The sequence below is a fragment of the Gallus gallus genome, chromosome 10, assembly GCF_016699485.2.
Source record: "Gallus gallus isolate bGalGal1 chromosome 10, bGalGal1.mat.broiler.GRCg7b, whole genome shotgun sequence".
Lineage (NCBI taxonomy): Eukaryota > Metazoa > Chordata > Aves > Galliformes > Phasianidae > Gallus > Gallus gallus.
The window spans coordinates 2,217,242-2,238,350 of NC_052541.1; the positions used below are offsets into that span (position 1 = coordinate 2,217,242).

General features: G+C 43.8%; 1 protein-coding gene across 4 annotated transcripts in view; it reads right to left on the bottom strand.

Annotated features, from left to right (window-relative positions):
• NPTN (neuroplastin) overlaps positions 1-21,109 on the bottom strand; it is a 47,030-nt gene that overhangs the window by 2,424 nt on the left and 23,497 nt on the right. For 3 of the 4 annotated variants that reach the window (NM_001398078.1, NM_001398077.1, NM_001293209.3), the window contains 5 exons: positions 20,623-20,794; positions 16,438-16,532; positions 9,228-9,361; positions 7,889-8,162; positions 8-29 (listed from right to left, as the gene is read on the bottom strand). In NM_001398078.1, the coding sequence (NP_001385007.1) occupies positions 8-29; positions 7,889-8,162; positions 9,228-9,361; positions 16,438-16,532; positions 20,623-20,794 (697 nt within the window). The remainder of the gene's footprint in view (positions 1-7; positions 30-7,888; positions 8,163-9,227; positions 9,362-16,437; positions 16,533-20,622; positions 20,795-21,109) is intronic. The other variant, NM_001398079.1, reaches the window with a different exon arrangement.

Consider the following 21,109-nt stretch of genomic DNA (forward strand, 5'->3'; position numbering starts at 1 on the left):
CACTTACATTGGCCCAGCTGGTTCATCATCTGCAGCAGGAGTTCAGGTGCAATCCAGGGGAAGACAAAGGAAGGAAAGGAGAGAGAGTCAGTGTTTGTACCGCACGCCAGCTGAACTGCAAACAGCAAACCAATCTATCTACAGCATTAAAGGCCATTCCGCTCGGTAGTGCAAAGATTCATGGAGTTACTTTCAGGATTCGAGTTTTAATGGCAGGTATGTCGCTTCAATGGTTTTAGTTAACACTTTGAATGCTGGTCATGAAGAACTGCAACTGTAGCGGACAGATTGTTGCAACATGGTCAGACTCATCTTGTCCCCAAGTTCCAGTGGTTCAATCTTATAAAAATAGATGAGAAGACAAACCAACATTTCAGTTGTAAAATCCTGCTGTTTGTTTTCTGGGATTCATTTTTTAAGCCATCCTTCAACTGCAGGCGGTTCATTATCAGCATATACACAACAGGGTATATATGCCATATGCTCATCTTCCAGCATGGATGATACAGCCTTTTCTTTTCCCATTTTTCTCAAAATCTAATTGGAGCAGACCAGGTTAGGAGGAGATTGAAGGTTCGGAACTCGATTCAAGTATCCAAATGCAGCCCTCGGACAGCAGTCTGAAGAGCGCAGCTCTCACTGCCAGGACAAACCCTGATGCTGCGACACCTCCAGACACAGGCTTCAGCTAGAGGAGGCTGACAGCCTTGTTCTGCATCAGCCTCCTAGTCAGAGGCCAGAGGAAAACACTCTCTTTTAAGAATTGGACAAACAAACGTCTGCCAATGTTTGACATTAGCTCTTTCGTGGCCAATTGAACATTTTCCAAATTAAAAGAGACCTTATTTTTCCCCCAGTCTGCAGTAGAGAAGACAGAAGTGCGTTTAAACAGCAGTACAAAGTAAATCCAGAAAGTCAGGGTAACGCTCCTGTAGAAGACTGTTTTGAGGCACCAATTCACGACCTGCTGTTTTAGCATCCCACAGTCGCCTCCTGCTGGGGGGATTTTTCACTGAAGCCTTTAGAAACTCTCAGCAGGATTCCACAAGGGGCTTGGTGCACATGAAGCAGTTATGGAAGTTACAGTCTGAACAGTGTGGGCATCCGCATGAGCACACGCCAGGAGTAATGTCTGTCAAGCGGGACATTACTCCACCTGTACCTTCAAGGCAACGGATAGGCAAAGCCACCGCTAGCACGAACAGTGACCAGAACGAAAAAATATTTCAACAAAAATAAGGGACTAACCACAAACCAAGAGCTTTACAGCCAAAAAGAACATACTAGCGACACACCAGTGTCCACAGAGAGAGGTCCATTACCAGCAACAGTACACTATCGGACAAGATACAGAGAGAACTAGGACTAGTAAGGACAACCAGACATCAATGTGCTGTTGTATATACAGTGGAGATATACAGAGACACATCAGGTACTGGAACACAAAGCACAGCAGAGTGAATCTAGAGGCTCCTTCCACCAACATCTTTTGATTCACAAAAGATTTCAAGCAGGCTGGTGCAGGGAGCCTGGCACGGACAGCGAGCCCTTCGCCCCCAGCCCATGCTGGAGCACTACTGCTGCCTGTCGGCCTTCAGACCCTCAGCTCAGCTTTCTACAAGCCTAAGTGACATCTTTGAGAGTTTGTTTCGCTGAACTTCAGTGATAGCAAGCTGCGATGTTAGGATACAAGTCTTCTCTCGCTATGAAATAACCATTTGATCTTCTTGGTGAGGATATTTAGATGTGTATTTCCAATGGTGTGTTCAAAAATAATAATTCACATCTATAAAGGCTGCCAGCAAAGTGCTTCCCTGACAAAGACCCAACAAAGCGCCTATCAGGATACTTATGGTTATGTATAAGGCCACCACGTGTCCCATTCCCTTCTAGCACCTACACGTGACCGAGGAAAACTTATTTATGCGTTAGTTACTACCCCGGTCATCCATATCACTGCTGAAAAAGAATCTCTAGTACAGTACAGACAGAGATCGAAACCTGAGCGAAATCAGGGGGCAACAGAACAACAGGAAGAATAAGTACAAAATCAGATTAAATAAAATAGATTAAAAACAGCAAACTGAAATCCAAATTAGTTGTGAATGTGAATGAAGAAGTTGTAAGAAAAAGTGTTAACATTATGACTTGTGCATTGTGTAGACTGAAGCGGAGATTAAACAAACTCCAAAGCATGCAGATCTCTCACTTACCACCATTTTTTAAGGGTATGATGCAATTGAAGGGGGAAAAAAAAAAAAGAAGTCATAGTAACCGACAAATATCAATATAACTCAAAACCTTTATGCCAGAAGAGCTGCCCTAGAACCTGATGTCTCTAACCCAGTAGCATTTAAAACGCGTGGCCACCGAGAACACGCCTCCCGTGTGCTGCTTCATTCCATCCCGCAGCTGCGGGGCTCCTGAAACACTGCCAGGTGACGCGGTCATTTCACAGCTGACCAAATGAAGCCTCCTTCATTCGTCAGGAATTGGTTTTTTAGTTGGGAAGGGGATCTGCAGAGTCCAACAGATCACTGTTTACATAATAAAGATTAAGGTAGGTATAGCGATTATCTGCTTAGCGTTGCCCTGAAATAGCAGATTTCTGAACTGGAAGAATTGCTACTATCTTTAGCACACAGTGTACGGAGTGTAGCCAACTCTTCCAGGCAAGATTTCTGGATGTTACAGCTCTACAATGATCTACAAACAGATCAGCTGTATCCCCTTCCTGTATTGACTGCCTGGAATACAACCCCCAGGCTGAGAAGGGGCCACATGTTGTGCAGGGCCGCCCTTTGCAACACTTCTCACTCTGGCACAAGACCAGGACCCACCTTGCCAACCACGAGCTGCAGCATTACTGAAGCAGAGAGCCATGGTCAATTCCTGCTCCAGTGCAGGTAAGGAGGAGCCAGCATCCACCGTATGACTTCTTACAGTACGACATCTACAGCTTGCAAAGCAATTCATCAGAACTACTACAGAGTTTGCTAGGAAAGTTTTATACTTAAACCAGATCAAGATTTTGCTTTTTGGGAAGAGAAAATTGGGCTGTGCTTTGACAACTTTTTAAGAAGGACATTTGTAAGAATTTAGATGGGTTTGTCCCAATTAAAAGAAAGCCCTGCATATCAGGTTTGCCTTAACAAGCTTCTCTTTTGCTTCATTAATTACAGGAGTGTATTGGAGGGAGGGGGGAAGACGTGGTGAACAGAGGCACCCATCTTGCTCCACAGAACAAGCCAATAAAGGTTCAGCAGCTGCTCTGAGATGGAATGAAGCAGAAGGCAAAGACGACTCTTTGGCCAAGGTTACTTACATCAAACCTGAGGAATTCTACTCCTATACCAGCACTAACAAATCAGTACCAAGGCCTGTGGAAGCCATGTTCTCTGATTACTGCTGCGATACAACAATGCTTGCTTTTAGGTACGGTTTATAGCTACAGCCTCGCAGTGTGCCTGATCATTTTCTCCCTTGGTGAACTTTAAGTGTGGGAGAGAAAGGTGCAGGTAACAGGCAAAAACAAAAATTAAGTTGTAACAAAGTAAACCGTGTCAGTGAAAACATTTTGTTCTTTCGATTACTTACAGTAATAGCAGGAACAGGGAAAGTCAAGAAAAAAAAAATGAGTATTAGAAAGAATGTGGGGATGTGGATGGAACTTCTGCACAGCCAGAGCAGAAATGTATTTATGGAAAGTCTTTGCATCAAGCTGGCAAATGTAAAGGGAAGAATGGAAAAGCATGTATTGTAACCCAGGTACCTTATGGCTTTGGACTAAGGAATATGCAGAGTATGGATTTTCAAGTAAAAACTGTTTACATTCCTGCAGGGGAATGTAGCCAAGGAGTTTTTACTTTCTACTTACCCCAGAACACACCCTTTAAAACAGCACCTTTGCTAATTGTAGGCTAATTTGATCCAACCACAACAAGAAAAAGCACTTTCTTTAGGCAAGTTTGATGCACTACAGCAAGGTCACGCTGGCTGATCACTACATCTATCAAAAATAAGCAGCTTACGCTATACCACAGAGGAAGAAAAAGCTATTTACTCCCTTTGGTTGCCAAAGGAAGTCCAAGCAACTTGCAAGCTGAGCAAAATGCATCAGCAGTCCCCTGCTGGAACGGTCCCCACTGTGCATGGTCCCCATGTGCATGCAGTGAACGCCAGCACCTCTGGCCTTGGCATGCCACGGTCATGCAGCTCTCAGCACCAAAAGCCCCTGGAAGCTGCATGTCACCCACCCATCCTAACAGTACCAAACCTAGCTGCTCTCCAGAAATGGCACGTGGTCTGCGTTGCTTTGCCTCGTGCAAAGCAAGTCAAAACCCTCATTCTGAAGTGAGGCAGAAATTCAAGCACAATTTCCCATCCGTTCCTCCTTGCAGCACATAATTTGAATGCGAGATGCTGACTGCAGCCACTCCTCCCACGAGGACAGGAAAGCCCCCAGCCTGCAGGTAAACGAACACAGAGCTGCCCCGGTTGCCCACTAGTGCTATCTCTGCACCACACAGATGTCATGGGTGCAGAACTTTTCCTGCTACGCAGCAGCATCCAAAGAAACAGACATCTGAATTATGTGAAGGAGGAAATATCAGCAAAAGAGCTACTGAGCAGCCCTGTTCTGTGGCATGGAAAGCAATTAAACCAAACATAGAAAGCAAGGTTCATGCAAAAACTGCAGTCAGGAAATGCCAAAGTTAAAGGACTGTCCTTGCTCCTGGGGCACAGCAGTGCTTATGATGGAGGCCACAGCTTCTGCCCGGCTCTGAAACCTGAGCAGCCTCGCCCTGCAACTGAGCTGTAAGCTGAGAAGTGCCCCAGGTGTCACCAGGTGCCCATTACCATACCCACCCGAGGGAGGTGGCGATGGTGCATGACAACAGGTAACTTTCAGTCTGTGGAACACAGTGATGAGGGAATTAATTCCACTGAATTCTATTTGGACTGGGCAGGCAGAGTCCCCAAGAGCTCTGGAAAGCCCCCCAGACACCGTCTGGGACAGAGAGAATGTTTTTCTCCAAGCAGCCACACCTCCCACCAAGAACTGGGTGCTTCTGCTCAGTTATCCTAAGTCTTTTGGGGCACATTGTCCAGATTTGCTTTCACTTTCCCTTATTCAGAGGAGTGTGCTGCTTTTCATCATTGCTTTTCTCCAAAACTGTAACTTCTTAAGATACTCTTAGAATGCCGTGAATAAGTCACTGCTGCAGAAGGTAGAGAAGGAGACCCAATCAGAGGATTCTCTCAGTGCAAAGCCCACCTGGACACAGGAGACATCCCCTTTCTGGGGAGAATTAACATGGAATCTGAGAGAAAGGAAGAGAGACCACAGCAGCTGCCGAATTATATTTATGCTACATAATGTGACCTTCAGACAAGCCTCTAATTCATACTGTTAGGCACCCCATCAGCTGCTCCTTGGCAGTACTGCCACTCTCACTGCAGCACGCAGAGGCAGACATACTAGTTTGGAAACGCCGAGTTTCAATTCCAGACAGCACCACTGCATTCAAACATTAACTTTGGCATTTCATAACAATGTATTTAAAGTAAGTGACATGAGTGTTTTACTTAGGTTATTCCTGAAGTGTGGAAATCAGCTGACTATCAATGATTTCTCACACAGGCAGTCATAAAATGCCCTGGCTTCTAGGGTGTTTCCCACCACAGTATCACAGAATGCTTCAAACACATTGAAGTGCAAGAGTGTCCAAGCAAATACAGGACTCAAGATAGCTTTTTAGTTGAGATTTTATGCCGATTTTCTCTCTCCATCCAAGCAAACCTAACACATAGACTGTGATATTCAGCGTTGAATTTTGTCCTCCAAGAAAGCGAGCAGAAAAAACAGATGGGCACCCCAGAGCATCATTGCTCTCCAGGACTCCAGCTGAGCTGCCTTTCAAATAACAGCCAACTGAGAGCAAGAAAAGTCAGTGACCTCAGTTACCTGGCCCATCATCTGGGACACCTCCATCAGAGATGATGAGCCTGGAATTCTTCAGGCATCCGGAGAGCAGCCAGACCAGCCAGGAAAACTTCAACCACAGAGCTAAGCCCATAATGAACCCCTATGCATGCTTCACCTCTTACTGAGGCTTAATTGCCCTAACACGCTCATTGCGTTGCAATCTGGTCGAGTCAAAGCCAATTTCTACTGGATTAAGGCCAGTTTATGCTGCTTACAGTAAGGATTTCCATATTAATTTACAATTGTTGATGCTTTGTTTCAGTCCTAGTGAAACTTCTCCAAGTGACAGTTTGAGAAACACAGGGAACTATCAACAGCCACCAAAAAAGTGAGGCAGGATTCTCCCCGGCCATCCTGACACCAAAGTCAGGCCAGAATGGTAGAGCAAGAGAAGAGAAGTACAAGAGAACATTTAAGTGCTTCTCTGAAATACATGTCAAGTTTTCTGGGCTGGTTGAGAGCCGCTTTGAGGACAGTCTGCTGGCCATAGAAACCCCCCTCAGCAACCACGAAGCTGTTAGTAGCACAGGTACATGCACTATACAGTTTAAATGTTGCTGGCTACACACCTGGGAACAGTCTCAATGCATGCTCTGTAAGAAGTTAGTAGATGCCACCAAGGTGGTTAAGATCAAAAGCTACTTTCCTCGAGGTATGCACTTAAATAAGAACATTTTTATAAGCTATGGAAGTGATCTAAGCCTCAGCTGAAGTATGAACATTTATTATTTGTAAGATTTCTTTTTCCATTCGCTGAAACACAACTTGGGAACAGCGATGTTGTTTTTCCCAAGCTCAACAAGCAGACTGATGTTTCACAGTAGCTATGTTTTCATCCCAGAAGGCAAACGTCTTGCGCTGTTTCTGAGCCCTTGTGCAACTCAACAGCAAGTCACTGCTGCACAAGCTACAGCACAGCTGCCTTTGGAAGCTATCTGTGGTGCTGCAGGGCTTGTCCAACCCAGGAAAAGCCCAATGACTCAGTGCTTCCCCGCACTGACTCAGCGTGTTCCCCACTGCAGCACCTGCTCCTTCATTTGGACACGTCATGTTCTTACAGCAAGCAAGATGGCATTAGCAGCTGTTTCTCACAAGGATTCCTCAGTAAGTTTTCTTGATAAACACTGTAGTAAGCAACTAGGTGTCACTTTAAAGCATTTTTGTTAGAGGTTCTTTCAAATACTCATTTTAGCTTCAAACTGCCCCTTTTTCCCCCGAGGAAGATACGCAGAAGAAGCTCAAAAGATAAAACAGGCTGTTTGGTACACAAAGAAGTTGCAGCTAATCACTGTTACCGAACCTAATAAGCTAATCTTAAGAAAATACAACTCAGTGGATATTAGTTAGTTTCCAGAGCATTCCTTAAATACATTACTAATTCAGTTACACACTAAAATAAGAGCCCTACCTCCCACCTCCCCACCCACCCCCTTGCAAACATGTCCTTTTTTTTTTTTTGAAACATCTGTGGTCCCAATCCCTTGCAGTGTCATGTTTCCTCCCAAAACCTGCCCAGGGTCTGACCCAGGCATCACCGGGGATCAGAGCGTTTCCACGTCTCCCCATGCTGCCCCATGCTCTGTGGGACTGACATGCAGGATTTCATGGCCATTACAGCAAAAAAAGAGACAGGGGCACTAGAGCCACCTCATGCAACAAAACACTTTACAAATACTGTTGTAATTCCCCTCCCATCCCACAGTCCAAGGTCTGGGGGACCCTCTCCACTTACTGGGTTTAATATTTGGAGTGAACAGATGAAGGCAAAGAGCTCAGAGCTGAAAGAACTGTGCTGATGATCCTTCCTGCCACAAAGACCCACTCTGTTCTGCTTCTGCTTCCGTAAGTTTGCTTTGTTTTTTTTTTCCTCCTCTTACAAGCGGCTTTGAGCACACTTACCGTCTGGGACTTCGTCTGGCCGCTTCCTTTTCTCATAAATAACTATGATGAAAACGAGGATAAAAATTTCTGCCAGGATCCCCAGGAAGGGCCAGAGAGGAGCCAAGTGGCTGCGGACACGCAGGATGGTTGTGACGGACGTGGAGCCGATCTGGTTGGTGGCGTTGCACTGGTACTCGCCGGGATCCTCGTTGATCTGTAGGTTTGTGATGCTGAGCTCAGTGTAGTTGTCTTTATTTGAAATAAAGAATCTTCCAGAAGAGTTGTTGATGTCCTGATAAAAGAAGAGAGGTGGAAGAGAAAAGAGAGAGCTTTAGTGAGCTCTGATGCCAAGGCTTTTCATTTCTGCGTCATGGAAACCAGAAGAAACGTGATGGATTCTGGCAAGGAAGTTGATACTTCAGCACCACAGAAGAGCCTGCTACCAGTGTCCATTCTGTATCTCTCCCTAAAATGAACTGTGCTTCAAACACACACACAAAACCACATCAGCTTGACTGACATGCTGTATTTTATCCTGCTTTAACGACAGCAACCAGGAAATCACCACCAGCGGTGGTGATCACAGATGCAGCACAGGTTAAGATTATTCTACATTACATTAGATTTTCTTGTTATTTAACATACTATGGACACACTAAAATCTTGCATTTGTGTTGTTTTCACACATACTACTCACAGATCTGGGGACAGGGCAGTTAAAAATACCAAACTTTAGGAACATTCGGAGAACAGGAAATTCGAGGCCTCATATTGTTTCTACATTTGAACAAAAGGCTTCCAGACTTGATATGTTTAAGGACAAAGTACAGAAAAGCTTGACCTTCCTGAAAGTTAACTGTGGATGAATTTATCAGATAACTTCACCAAAATGAAAGCGTGTGAGGAAGCCTACAGAGCACCCAGGTCTCTGGTGACTCACAGAGCTGGATTGGTCACCCATACTGCACTGCCCCATGAAAAATTAAGCTCCCACTTAACAGCGAACAATCAACTCACATTACTACCTGCTTAGTATTATTTTCAATCTATTGAGCAAATGACTAGCTCTCCAGCAGGTCATACACTAACAAAAACAGGCAGGCTGAAGGACTCCAGCTTCTCTTCTGTTATCCCAATTGTTGATCAGAATTCTAGCTCACCAGTCCGCTTGCCACATTGGAGAAATATGACCACTGAACAGGGCTAACTGCCAAATCCTTGTATTAAGTCTTGCTAGCCCAACAATAAAACTGAAGAAGAACATAGCAAATGCAAGGTGGTTGTTTCATTCCTTACTAGGGGGCCTTGGAAGGATAAAACGTGCCGCCTAGGCACACCAAGACCCCCAGCCTCTTACCTCAAACACTCCATTGACCTTCTTGCGCCACACCCACTCGGGATGTGGGAAGCCCACAGACTTGCAGTACATGAGTGCCTCCTGCCCCTCGTTTTTATTCTCGCTTCGCTTGTGGCCGGTGATGTCAGGGATAGCTACAGAAGAAAACAAAACCTCTGCGTTCACAGGTTGTTTACTGAGAAGGTAATTACTTTAAGCTGCTCTGTACAGAGAACAAGAAACAAGCTCCCTGGGAGCTGCTGCCTTTCCCACACCAAGCCCACCTTAAGGAAGGAAAGCTGATTCCCACATCTATCCAACCAGCATCTCAAGTGAACATCTGCAGGAACGTCCTTCAGGCAGAAGTCTCAACACCAAATCTCAGTGATGTGCCAAAAACCCACAAAACTACATTGGTTGCACCACTCCCCAGTGCAGGAACAGGAGGAACACCCTCATCTCCCCTTGGATCCATGGGGATCTTCAGCTCTGAAACAGAGCTGTAGGGGATTCTGGTTACAACCTGCCCGTTGTGTCAGAGCTCTGCACCAATTCTGTCTTAACGTGAAGCTCTGAGAGCTGAATCAGGCCACTATTCCTCACAACACAGTTGGAGATCTGGGCCACAAACATGCCATGACATGTAACGCGCTCGTTACACCTTGCAGTGATGCTGCAGCTGGGTATGTGTCGTGTGCCAAAAGTCAAAATCTGCCCAAGAGAACAGTTTGATCCAGCACACATGCAAATATCTATTGTATATGTGCTGTATGTATGTGTATATATAAGGGGCTATAGGGTTATAACCAGCAAACCACAGCCCTAACCATCAGCTGAGGGTACTCTGAATAGATTGGTCTATAAATAACAGCCCTCTGTTCCCTGCAGCAGGTTCCAGGCAGCAGCCCACTGCAGCCTAATGCCTCACGCTGGATTACGCTGGATCAATCAAGTGCCCGACCTGAACCTTCGCTTAAGCAGATGGCTTTGGTGCTGTTGTGACCACCTTTAAAGCCCATTCGCTTTCTAGCTTGCTAATTATGCCACACGTGGCCTGCTGTGTGATCGCTAGATGCTGATCTGTTAATCTAGTCAAAGTCCAAGCTCAGAGCCCCAGGAAAAGACCCTGGGCACCAGAGTTTATCCCAAGGGGCTGCTCAGGCAAAGTTGCCTTTACCACTGGCAAACCCTACAGATAGGGCTAGGGAGGGATCACAGCTTCTTAACGGCTCAGTTGCAACTGCAAGTCAGAAGAGTTAATCATTTCAGTTCTGATCTATCACAAAGCAGAAACAAGCAACATCTCTTGTGCAACTGGGCAGCATCAGCTGGACAAGCCCTTCCCAAAAGTTACACCACAGCTCTCTGGGAAAACTTTTGACAAGTCACATGCTCAGTATTTAAATATTACCATCTCCCTGCAGGATGATACAACAGCAAAAGAAGTACATCTCCAAGGCCTGTAAGGATCCACATGGGCAAATGTCTTTGCTAACAATCTCCAATATACGTGGCAGACAGATGTTGTCTGGTTACAAGGGGATGCTAACCACTTTTCACATCAAATATCTCAGAGCAGAAAATCAATCAGCTTCAGGGTTAAGTGTGCTGCATCACATCTTCAGTACATCCAGCATCAGTAAGCAGCTGCACTGCCCTTCCAACACGCTGCTTAGGTAAGCTCAGTGGCTTCCCTATGGCTTTGGCTTGGCTGAGGGCGATAGAGAAAATGGAGGGCTGGCAGAAGCAGAGAGTAAGAGACAAAGCAACTCAAGGGTTGTCAAATTCTTTGCATTAGGAAAAGAAGAGGGTTCACCAGCTTAAAGCAAAGCCCCATGCAGCCTCCACTTGACAGCACTTGAGTGTTTGCTGCTGTCTCCCAGCAGACGAGGCTGGAAGCAGAGCCGTGCAGGGGACAAGGTGCAGCTGGCCCACTTTTTCTATGAGAAGAGAGACCTTTCTAGGACACAGTAACTTTTACTGCAGGGTGACCCAGTGTTCTCCCACAGCCAGGAGAGAATTCTATTTAAGAGGAGGATATCTTTGCCAGGTTATCCCAATGACAGCATCAGTGACAAGAGCACATTCTGCCTTTTCCTTGCTGGGCAGTTACACAGCAGCCATTTCCAGCTCTGCTAGAGCAGGGACTATTTTTGTACAGTCTGAAGAGAGCATTACACGGAATATTAATATTTCAGGGCATCTGATGCTAGTCGGTTTCAAGCTATGGCTGAGACATTTCCAGTACTTATTCTATCAAAATGTTTGGCTAATTGCCTTCTGCTGTACAAACTACATTTAAAATACTGCTGCAGCTGACCTCAATCACAGATTTAGCAGCAGAGCAACCTTTTCCTATGAAGCTTTTCTAGTCGAGGTTTTCGCCATCCTGCTCCAATGCCAGTAACATATAAAGTGCAGAACGAAGCGGATTTTGTTCGTAAAAGATTTAGATGCCACTTTAGCTTTTATGCAACAGCATTCAGCAAAACGTGGGCACAGTGTGCTGTGTCAGGTCCCACATCGCTGCAATCAAGCTGATGTCCATAAGAAAGGAAAACAAGGATTTGAATTCTTTCATCGTGAAACTGGGAAAAAAAACAATACTGGAAATCTAAAAACCTGTTTGAAACAGGGCACAAAAACAGGGAGGGCTAGGTTAAGCTAAATGAAGCCTGAAATGTGTTAAAAATGCCTAAACCTAGACTTATTTACAGATTTAGTCATTTTTAACACAAGTAATCTATTTATAAGCGCTCTTTTGATAGTTTTAGTATCAACAGAAAGGAGTTCTGTGCCAAAGTACACATCATGTCTTCAAACTTCAGGTACACAACAGGCACCCAATGCACTCACCAGCACTTCCAGAAGGAGTATACTTTAATACAGCCCTGAAACTGTTGCTTGGTTTTTTTTGTTTTGCTATAGGATGTGCATTGCAAACCTCTTCATATATACGAGGATTTCAGTCCTTCATTTCCAAGTATTTTCAAGATATTTGCCTAGCATTAGTAAAACAGAGGGGAGGACTAACATGCCTAACAGCTGCAAAACTATGTCCCAGATAACAGAACCCTTTCAAGGTTTTCTACTAAAAGACAAAACCAAAGCAAGGACAAAAGCACCTAAAAATATTCTTGTGCATAAAAACTATTACATCTTATGGGTGACCTAGTAAAAGGTCTCTGGAAGTTCTCTTGTTCTGCATTACAATTCAAACCTACATCTACCTCTATAATCTGGGTGGAGAACAAGGACACCAGAAGAACTACAGTATGGGAGAACGTGACATGCATTTTCCTCTTCCTGTTTAGGACTGTTTTCAGATGCAGCTGTGCTGAGAGAACGCCTGATTTCTTCATTACCTTATAGTACAGTGTTGTGAAACTGCTGCAGAGATTTCCTAAGACAGTCAGGAAAACAAGAGCTTCCAAAGCTGCTGAAACATCCAGTGGTTTTTCAACGTGCGGCCTGGGCTGGAGCCACAGCACAAGCAGACAGCTTGCATTCCGCGTGCGGGTATCGGTGTGAAGCCAGAGCCTCTGGCTCAGCTGCAGTTAGGGGTACAGGAAGCACTGGGACAAACCGGTATGTTTTATGTTCTCACACTGCTCTGAGCTCTTGCTGTTGGGAAATAGCAACTAACTGGGGACAACGGAAGATGAGGGTGCAGAAGGGATAAAGGACGGAGGCCAGAAGAACGATATGATGGTAGAAAGGCCTACAGAGAAAAAAGCAACAGAGAGCTCTATCTCTCCAGGTGCATGAAAAGAAAGGACAGGAAGGCAGGTATCATCCACCAGTCACAATGCATCAGTATCTTTTCTGGTGCTTGCACAGCTTTCGGGCAGCTAGAGGGGACTGGAAGCGTGCTCTTCACCATCTGGTTCTTTGCTGCTTTGCTGTACAGGATACGGCGGCTTGCAGAGCATCAGAAGACAAGAAAAACTTGTTTCCACCTCCTTCTGCAAGGTTCTTGATAACAGCAGAAAGATTGCAAAGAATTCACCTAAGAGTTGCATTGCTTGCTTTTGATCTTCCGGTGTGCAGAGTTTCTGCATTACAACACCACTAGAGGAGCAGTGCAGGTACTTCCACTGCATAGAAAGGGAGCAACTAAAAAGCCTACATCCAGACAGCAGCGCTCGTGTTTCTGCACTCTCCTCTTCCTACACAGCACTTGTAAAGATCGAGGAAGAAAACAGGCATCATTACATAAAAGGCAAATGGCACTGGTGTACCCTGGGCTACATCTGCTGCGAGGCATTTGCTAGAGTTGTTCTCAAGTTGTCAAGAAGTCACTATTTTGGTCCACAGGCACTCTTGCATTCAGGGCCATCTTTTCTATGTGCATCAGCACATCAACTTCAATACAATTACAAGCAGCAATTAAGTGAACAAATTTGTTTACAACTGCTTGTCCAAAACGCTTTTAAGGGCCACACACGCAGATAAGCATTACATTACAGCATCTGCACAGCCCAGCAAGATTTGTGCATCACTGACACATTACACGTGCCTCAGTGAACAGCTAGTTAGCATCCCCATGCATCAAGCAGTATGAGCATCAGTTTGATTTGATAACTAGAACTGCTTTAGCAGAACGCATAGAATATTTATACCCACCCGCAAGAATCATAAAGAATGCCCTCCTTTGTAGAATGGGACAGAAGCCTACGTATTCTTTGCAACTGGGATGGCTATTATTCAGACTTGTATATACAAGAGAATATATGTGACACCATGTAAGTTTAGCTATATGGCTCTTCCAGGAGCAGTAACTTAAAAGTGTACTCTCTAAGCAAAATAAATTTACCTGCAGTGCTAGGACTGCAGGGAGATTACAAAGCTCACTTTAACTTGTGCTTTAAGGGCAATCCTAATGTATAGCTACACCAAGTCTTCACGTAACACAAGTTAGGCAACAAAGACTCTTCCAGTTTACCAGTATACATGATTTCTAGTTTCCAATTTGCTTAGCAGAAGCCTTGGAAAGGTACTGCCCACTTCAGACAACTTTCACACGTCTGCCAAGGAGGAACAGTCATGATGCTGCATGGAGGAGCTGGAGAACAGTGTTACCAAGTCCCTGAGTTTCAGCTGCTGAACAAGTTGCAGGTGTGATGCCTCCAGGGTGGTGCTTATTAACTTTTAAGTGATGATCACTCATTTGTATTTAAACATAAATTACCTGTGAAAAGTGGTTAGGAGGATTAATTATCATTCTCCTCCTGCCCTTACGGCCAGTAGTTCAATCAGATATATTGGCTTTTCTTTCTAGAATCTTCAATCCCCTGTCCCTGTGTAAACGTCTCTGCCACCGGACAGCAGAGAAGCCTTAAGCCAAAGGTTTCCAAAAGGTCTTTTGACAGATTATACAAAGCTGGAACGAGTCTTATTCAATCCATTATCAAAGCTGTGCTTCCTGATTCTGGAAGCAGTTTGTCACTCTCGAAAGCAGCCTAGAGAAGGCAGAAAGAACTAAGATCTTAATTAAGATATTGAAAGATTCAGCAGTGACAGTGCAAGAGCAGAAAGCAAAAAAATTTCACATGCCCAACCCTTCTTAGGCCAACAGAAACTTGCAGCACTTCCACAAGAACGTGCATTCTAGATTTTCTTCTTCTTGGCAAAGGTATTGCATCGTGCTGGGTGTACCTTGAAAGATTATTATATGAGAAACCATTAAAAAGCATTTTAAAAACAAGATAGGAAGCCAGCAAGCTTTTCTTGGTGCAACATCAATCGGATTGCTTATTTATCTGGCAATATTTATCTTCCCAAGGAAACTTTTGTATAGTTCAAGAGGCTTTATTTCTCAAGAGAGAGATTCATAGTATTACTGTGCATCATCATTTTGCACAGACTGCTGAATTAGTCCTACTTCCTTACACTGCATTCAGGAACCTGCCCATGCAGTACTCAATGAGGCACCAGGATCTCCCAGGGAAAAGGTTTCAGCTTTTGCTACTGATCTGCAGTGCCCAATTTAAATGGGCAACGAACACAGCACAGAAAAGAATGCGCTGCATTGCCAGGCCAGGGATGCTAAAGAATAGCCAAGCACTCTCCTTCCCACCACAGCTGTCCCAACAGCACAGAGGAAGCTCCAAGTCTGAGCTGGAGATGTAATGAAGATGGTAAGTAATGCTCATTTAAATTCCAAACAAATGTACAGTCCGCCATAAAACAAGCATTAGTCTAACCCCAGACACACACAGGCTGGTTGCAAGAACTTTTAATCAAGTTTTTGATTGATCCCATCTGTCTTTGGCTAACAATGCTGCCATAACACACCAATTCCATCTCACCAGAGGATGTAAGAGGAACACAACTACTGCACTGCAGGGATCACAGCCACAGTGTTGTCCAGCAATTCCCACAGTTATTCGATGAACAAATTGAACAGCAACTTAACACTGTACAGAACAATATGTCCACTCTATCCCACTTTTTTTTTTTTTTTTTACATCTCAGACATTGTTCTTTTGTTCAGAAAGCACAGCAAGCCTTGGTGCAAAGAGCACATCTGACCCAAGACTCCTTCACTCTACTTTTGTGATTTCTAGCCACAATTTTAGGGTCCTGAAGATTTCAGAAGAGTACCAGCATACAGAAGACCAAAAAAAAAAATTGAAAGGAAAAAAGCATGCATGAAAGCAGAAAACCCCTCATCTGGTATAGGGCATCTGTCCAAACTGGCACCCAGGCTTCCCCAGCAGTTGGAATAGTCTCCAGACAAAAACCTACAATACACCACCAGATCCAAGCTGCCACGCGTGAGATGCTGGTTCTTACTTTTTCTCCATTCAGGAACTGACAAATTGAAAGCACACTGAATTCACTCAGGAGGCCTCATTCACTGTTACAAACAGGAAGGAAGTCACAGCTAGCTGTCTGTGCTCATGGAAAAACATCTCCTTATCCTGCTGGGCAGGCATGCTCTTTCATGAGAGCCAGAATTGCCAAAGTAGCACAGAAGCATATACTGGAAGGTATCTCAGTGCCCTCCATGAGAGCAACATTCATATTCCTGTATTGGTGAGATCTTACTTCTGGGATTTTCTGCAAGACTTCTTCTGAAATTATAACCAAGGACTGGATACAGGCTTGTTTTTGCAAGGAAGGACAAAGTAAGCCCTCTTGTACAGACAACAAGTGCCAGAGGCAGTGAAAGCATTTCTCTTTTAGGGAGAGGAGACAAAAGAAAACAACAACAAAAAAAAAGTACCTCTCACTTCTATAGTGGCGTTGGCTACAGGAGAGTTTGAAAACACAAACACGCACAAGTATTCCCCTGACTCTTCTGCTCTGGGCTTCAAAATCCTGCAGACAGGGAGAGAACACACGAGCTGTGTTAGGTACCATGTCAGCAACCAAAAAATGAACAGGACAGGAATGCTCCGCCCCCCCCCACACACTTCAATCTTTTAACAAATTATAGCTGATCAATTCAATTTATTTTATGTGTTGTAGAGATACATCTGTTCAAAATAAATGTCTTTTGCCCAGAAAAAGGGTGAGCTGTAGCCTCAAAAGCCAGTACCAACTGAGCCAGAGAAGCTGCATTTAGCTTGAAAGCAAAGGACGACTCCATTCATTACTCACTACAGCCTGCAGGTAAAATAGGCAGATAAGTCACATTTCTCTACTTGCATTGAAAAGAACTGTTGCACATCCAATTGGAAAGTGATAAACTAGAAAACAATCAAAGCACATGCTGTCATCTCACGTCATTCTTTTTTCATGTAATGTCATTCTTTTTTAACAGCAGATATGGGACTGCTCCATTAATAGTTTTCCCTGAGCCAAAGTAGGTATGGAAAAATCTGCAAAAGCTGGTCAGCTTGTGAAGTAAGGTGCTAAAGAGCAATCTACTGCCATTTAGGAAATTAGGAGAGGTACATGCAATAACAGCAAGCAGAGGTAAAAACAGGTGCAAGCCAACTATAAGAAAAGTGTAACTGCAACAAATGAGAAAGTAAAATTTACTCCTGAGATGATGCTAACTTCCAGTTCACCACCTTTTGCTGGCCTTTGAAAAGCTTGTGGAAATGAATTACTTCAAAGCTCTATGTGTATGTTCAAGTATTTATCGACAGTAGACATCCTGGAGTATGGAAACGTTTATTCATTATGGAGATGTAGGCTCTGTGTCACTTCACAATACAACATATTGTTGAAATTCTCCCCAGTGATCCAAAAGGCTTTAAAAAAAACCATTAAGTGAATAGGACACAGATGAACAGAAATCCTGGAGAAGAGCACTGTGGCAAAAGAATTTAATTACACATGGAAACTGCTTAGTCACATGGAAAAAGCTGCCCAGTCTGACACTATGCTTTCACTCAAGTCTCCACTGCTTTTATAGCACTTACTTTCCAGAGTCATCAGTGGAAATTTAAAGTTAGTTATAAACTTTATGCCTTTCAGATAAAAGTAATACCCACTTGCCAGAGTTAAAAAAGATTATCTTGATGATAAAGAATGATCAAACATCAAAGCTATAACTGCAATTTAGCTGGCAGCTGGGCTGGAAAAGCACTGGCTCTGAACACCAGCACACGCTGACACTGCAGGCTAAGGGAGGCAAAGTCCTCACCCAGCTGCTATGGGACAAACCCTACCTGCAGATTAACAGTACAAAGCTGTCCTAAAGCTCAAGGCAGAATGCAGAGAATGCCTCCATTTCTGTAACTGTTGAAGGCTCTAATATTTGAGTAAGTGTACTCTGCTCACCGTTTTTTAGTCAATCTTTAAGAGGTGATGAGAAACAACATTTGTTGTTGTTGTACATAGATTCCATTATAAAGAGTGAAACTATGCAGCCTCCAGAAGAACTTTATTGATTCATGGCAGTGCCACAAGTGTAAACTGACACAGCTGCAAAGGTTTCAGGCTCTTGTTTGTCCTGAAAAAAGTGTTTAGCCAACAGCTTCCCCCTGCCCTATGGCTCCAGGAAGAGCCCAGCTTTTCACAGCCATGGACTTTTCAGCAGACAGCAAATACACTTTCTTCAGTTCAACTCTGATCTGTTACCCAGCCCTAAATTAACTGATGAAGAAAGAAGTCACCACTTCACTCCTCCAAACTACAAACACAGATGAAGAGCATTTTCTAGAATTAAAGCACAGGACGACCAGAGCCACTTCCAGATGCTTCCTGCTGTTTGAAAGAACACACTACAATTGATTTGTACTCATTTTTTCATTGAAATTGTTAATTAAAAGCTACACTTAAATCTGGGCTTCCCTACTATAGCTGTCTTCCAACAAGAACAGCATTATCAAATTTGAATGAAGAATCAGGAAAGATGTGTTTTCTGCTGTTGTATGCAGCAGGATTTTTAAGGTGGGCAGTTTAACCTATAGATTCTGAGTCTTTCTGCTTCACAAACAGCACTTCGTGTACTAACTATAACTATATAGCAAACCAACACATATTAGTGACTGAAACACTAAGAACCAAAGCCTGTTTTTAAAAGGAAATGAAAGCATGTGAGCAATTAATTATGAAGTAAATGCTCAAGTCAAATAACCTCTGAACTATTACTATTTTGACATTGCTTCCATTAATCCTCACTTACATAATTTGTCATTTCTGGATCTGAAAAACAAAGCAAACTAGAAGTTCACGAACACATCACATGCAGTTCAGAAGTGCTACAGAAAGCCTCAAAACACAACATGCAGTGAAGCAATCTACAAAGGAGCAGGAAATCAAGATTATATTTCAAACATTAATTTACCAAATTCTCAAGCTGCTCCTGATTACCACACTCCTCACCCACTGAGAACATGGAGGCTTTCTCAAGCCTGCTCACCTTACTACTCCTTCAGGAATTGAAAACCCCAAATAATTTTACTTGACATAGAAATTCAGAAGGGGAAAAAAAACCACCCCTGGCTTGGAACAGATTTTAGAGAAGTTCACCTTGGTAGGCAGTTTGCAGTAACCTGGGAGTTTCCATAATCCTGATGCAATGTGCCTTTTTCATCACTCCAGCTGGTGCTTTTGTACAAGGCTGCTCATCAAGTTAAACTCTATATAAAGCAAAGCCTTTAAATCTCAGACAGCACTAAACGTCATACTGAGTATGTGGTTATGCATCTAGCAGCATCTATTTACAGAAGTAGGGTATTTAACTGCAAAAACTGAACAAATAATGCAAGGTGGGTTGTAGTGGAAAGTAAAAAGGAACAGCATGAACACAGCTTCGTCAAAATTAAGTACTACTTCCATAACTTTGTGGCGAATTTTCACTTTGCCAAAGCAGTGAAAACCTTTCATGTTTCTTAATTCTGTGCCATTTGTGCAGTAAAGAGCCCACAGAACTGTGGCAAAGACAGAGAAGCCAGGAGAGTGCACAGGCAGACAAGGCACAGTACAGCAGATGCGCTGTAATATAGCAGGCCTTACCCTGCTCCTCTCGCTGGTGCTTATAACAGCTAAATAGGAGGCTCACAACTGGTCTTGTTTCTCCAAAGAGAAATACCACAGGTGGTTAAGATGTTCCCTAAGTGCTTCCCAATTTAGCTTAGCACTGAACAGAAGGTTGTGCTTGAGATCCATTCTAGCTCCAAGAGAAGGAAATGAAAGCTTGGGAGGGAAAACAGCAAGGAAAATGCATACACAGAACAGATCTCTGATGGCATCACTGAACATGTTCTGTATGCTCTCATCAACTCCACGTCTAGAAAGTCCCTCTGCAGGAATGCAGAAACCCTGGAAGGATTTCTGCTCGATGCAAGCCACAGAGAAATGGAAGAGCAGGCCATATACATTCTGTTCTCCTCCACACCCTTAGATGGGAAGTAGAGACAAATCTGTAGCACACACGTGGAACACATTAATGCTGAAAATACAGATATACTGACAAGAAGCATGTGATAGAGCTCTGCTAGTTTAGTCAAGATTTGGTATCACTTCAAAGTGCTACTCTGACAACACTCAGAGAACAGTTCTTCACGTTCCAAGGTCAGAAAATGACTAAACCAGCTGACTGCTGCAGTGATTTATTCCTGTACAACAGAAGTGCACAGCTGAAAATTCATCTTCATGTGGATATAAGCAGGACAGATATAAGTGCACAATAATACTGGGAGGGAAGGAAAGCTAGACTTCCTGTTTGCAGAAAAGAAGTAGAGGAGTTTAGAGTGAAATGAGCCTATAATAACAAAGGCTACTGTGTGCTTCTTGATGCTACATTTAGGTGACCCAGACAGGATGGCTGTGTTATTCCAACACTATTCACAAAGATACTTTTTGTCAAGCCCTTAACACAGATTTGTATGACCTCTGGACACTGAGATAGGCACCCAGGAGTCCCAGCATCCCAACAGCTACTCCAAAGCTGCCACTCTACCAACTTTGGCATTCTCCAACATAACACAAGATTTTTCCCAAGGAGACTTACTTGTATTCTGTAGTGTTTGAGGTTTTTCTAGTGCCAGGAATCTCTTCTCCATTCTTCACCCAGTAGCTGGCAGAGAGGGGGCTGGGACTGGTGGTGAGGTTACACTGTAATGTGATGGCGGCCTGACCATAAACTTGGATGGTTACGTCCTCGCTGGCATTGATCCTTGGCTCTGAAAAAAACGATGCATTAAGTAGCAAGAAATCTTCACTGGCAGATGTGCCACACTAGTCTAAAATTCAAAGGGGGAGAGGGAAAGGAAAAGAGACTACACGAGGAACATCACGGCACTCATTTGGGAGACATCAAGAAAGTCACAGTAAAACAGCTGACCACTAGAGCAAAGGCAACACCTTATGGATCAGCTCCCCTATATGGGAAAAGAAAAAAATATTCATTTTAGTTGGTAACATTGCTACAGATTTCAGTGCAACTCAATCATTTTTACACACTGCTGAACATAAAACAGGTAAATATTTGTCCCAGG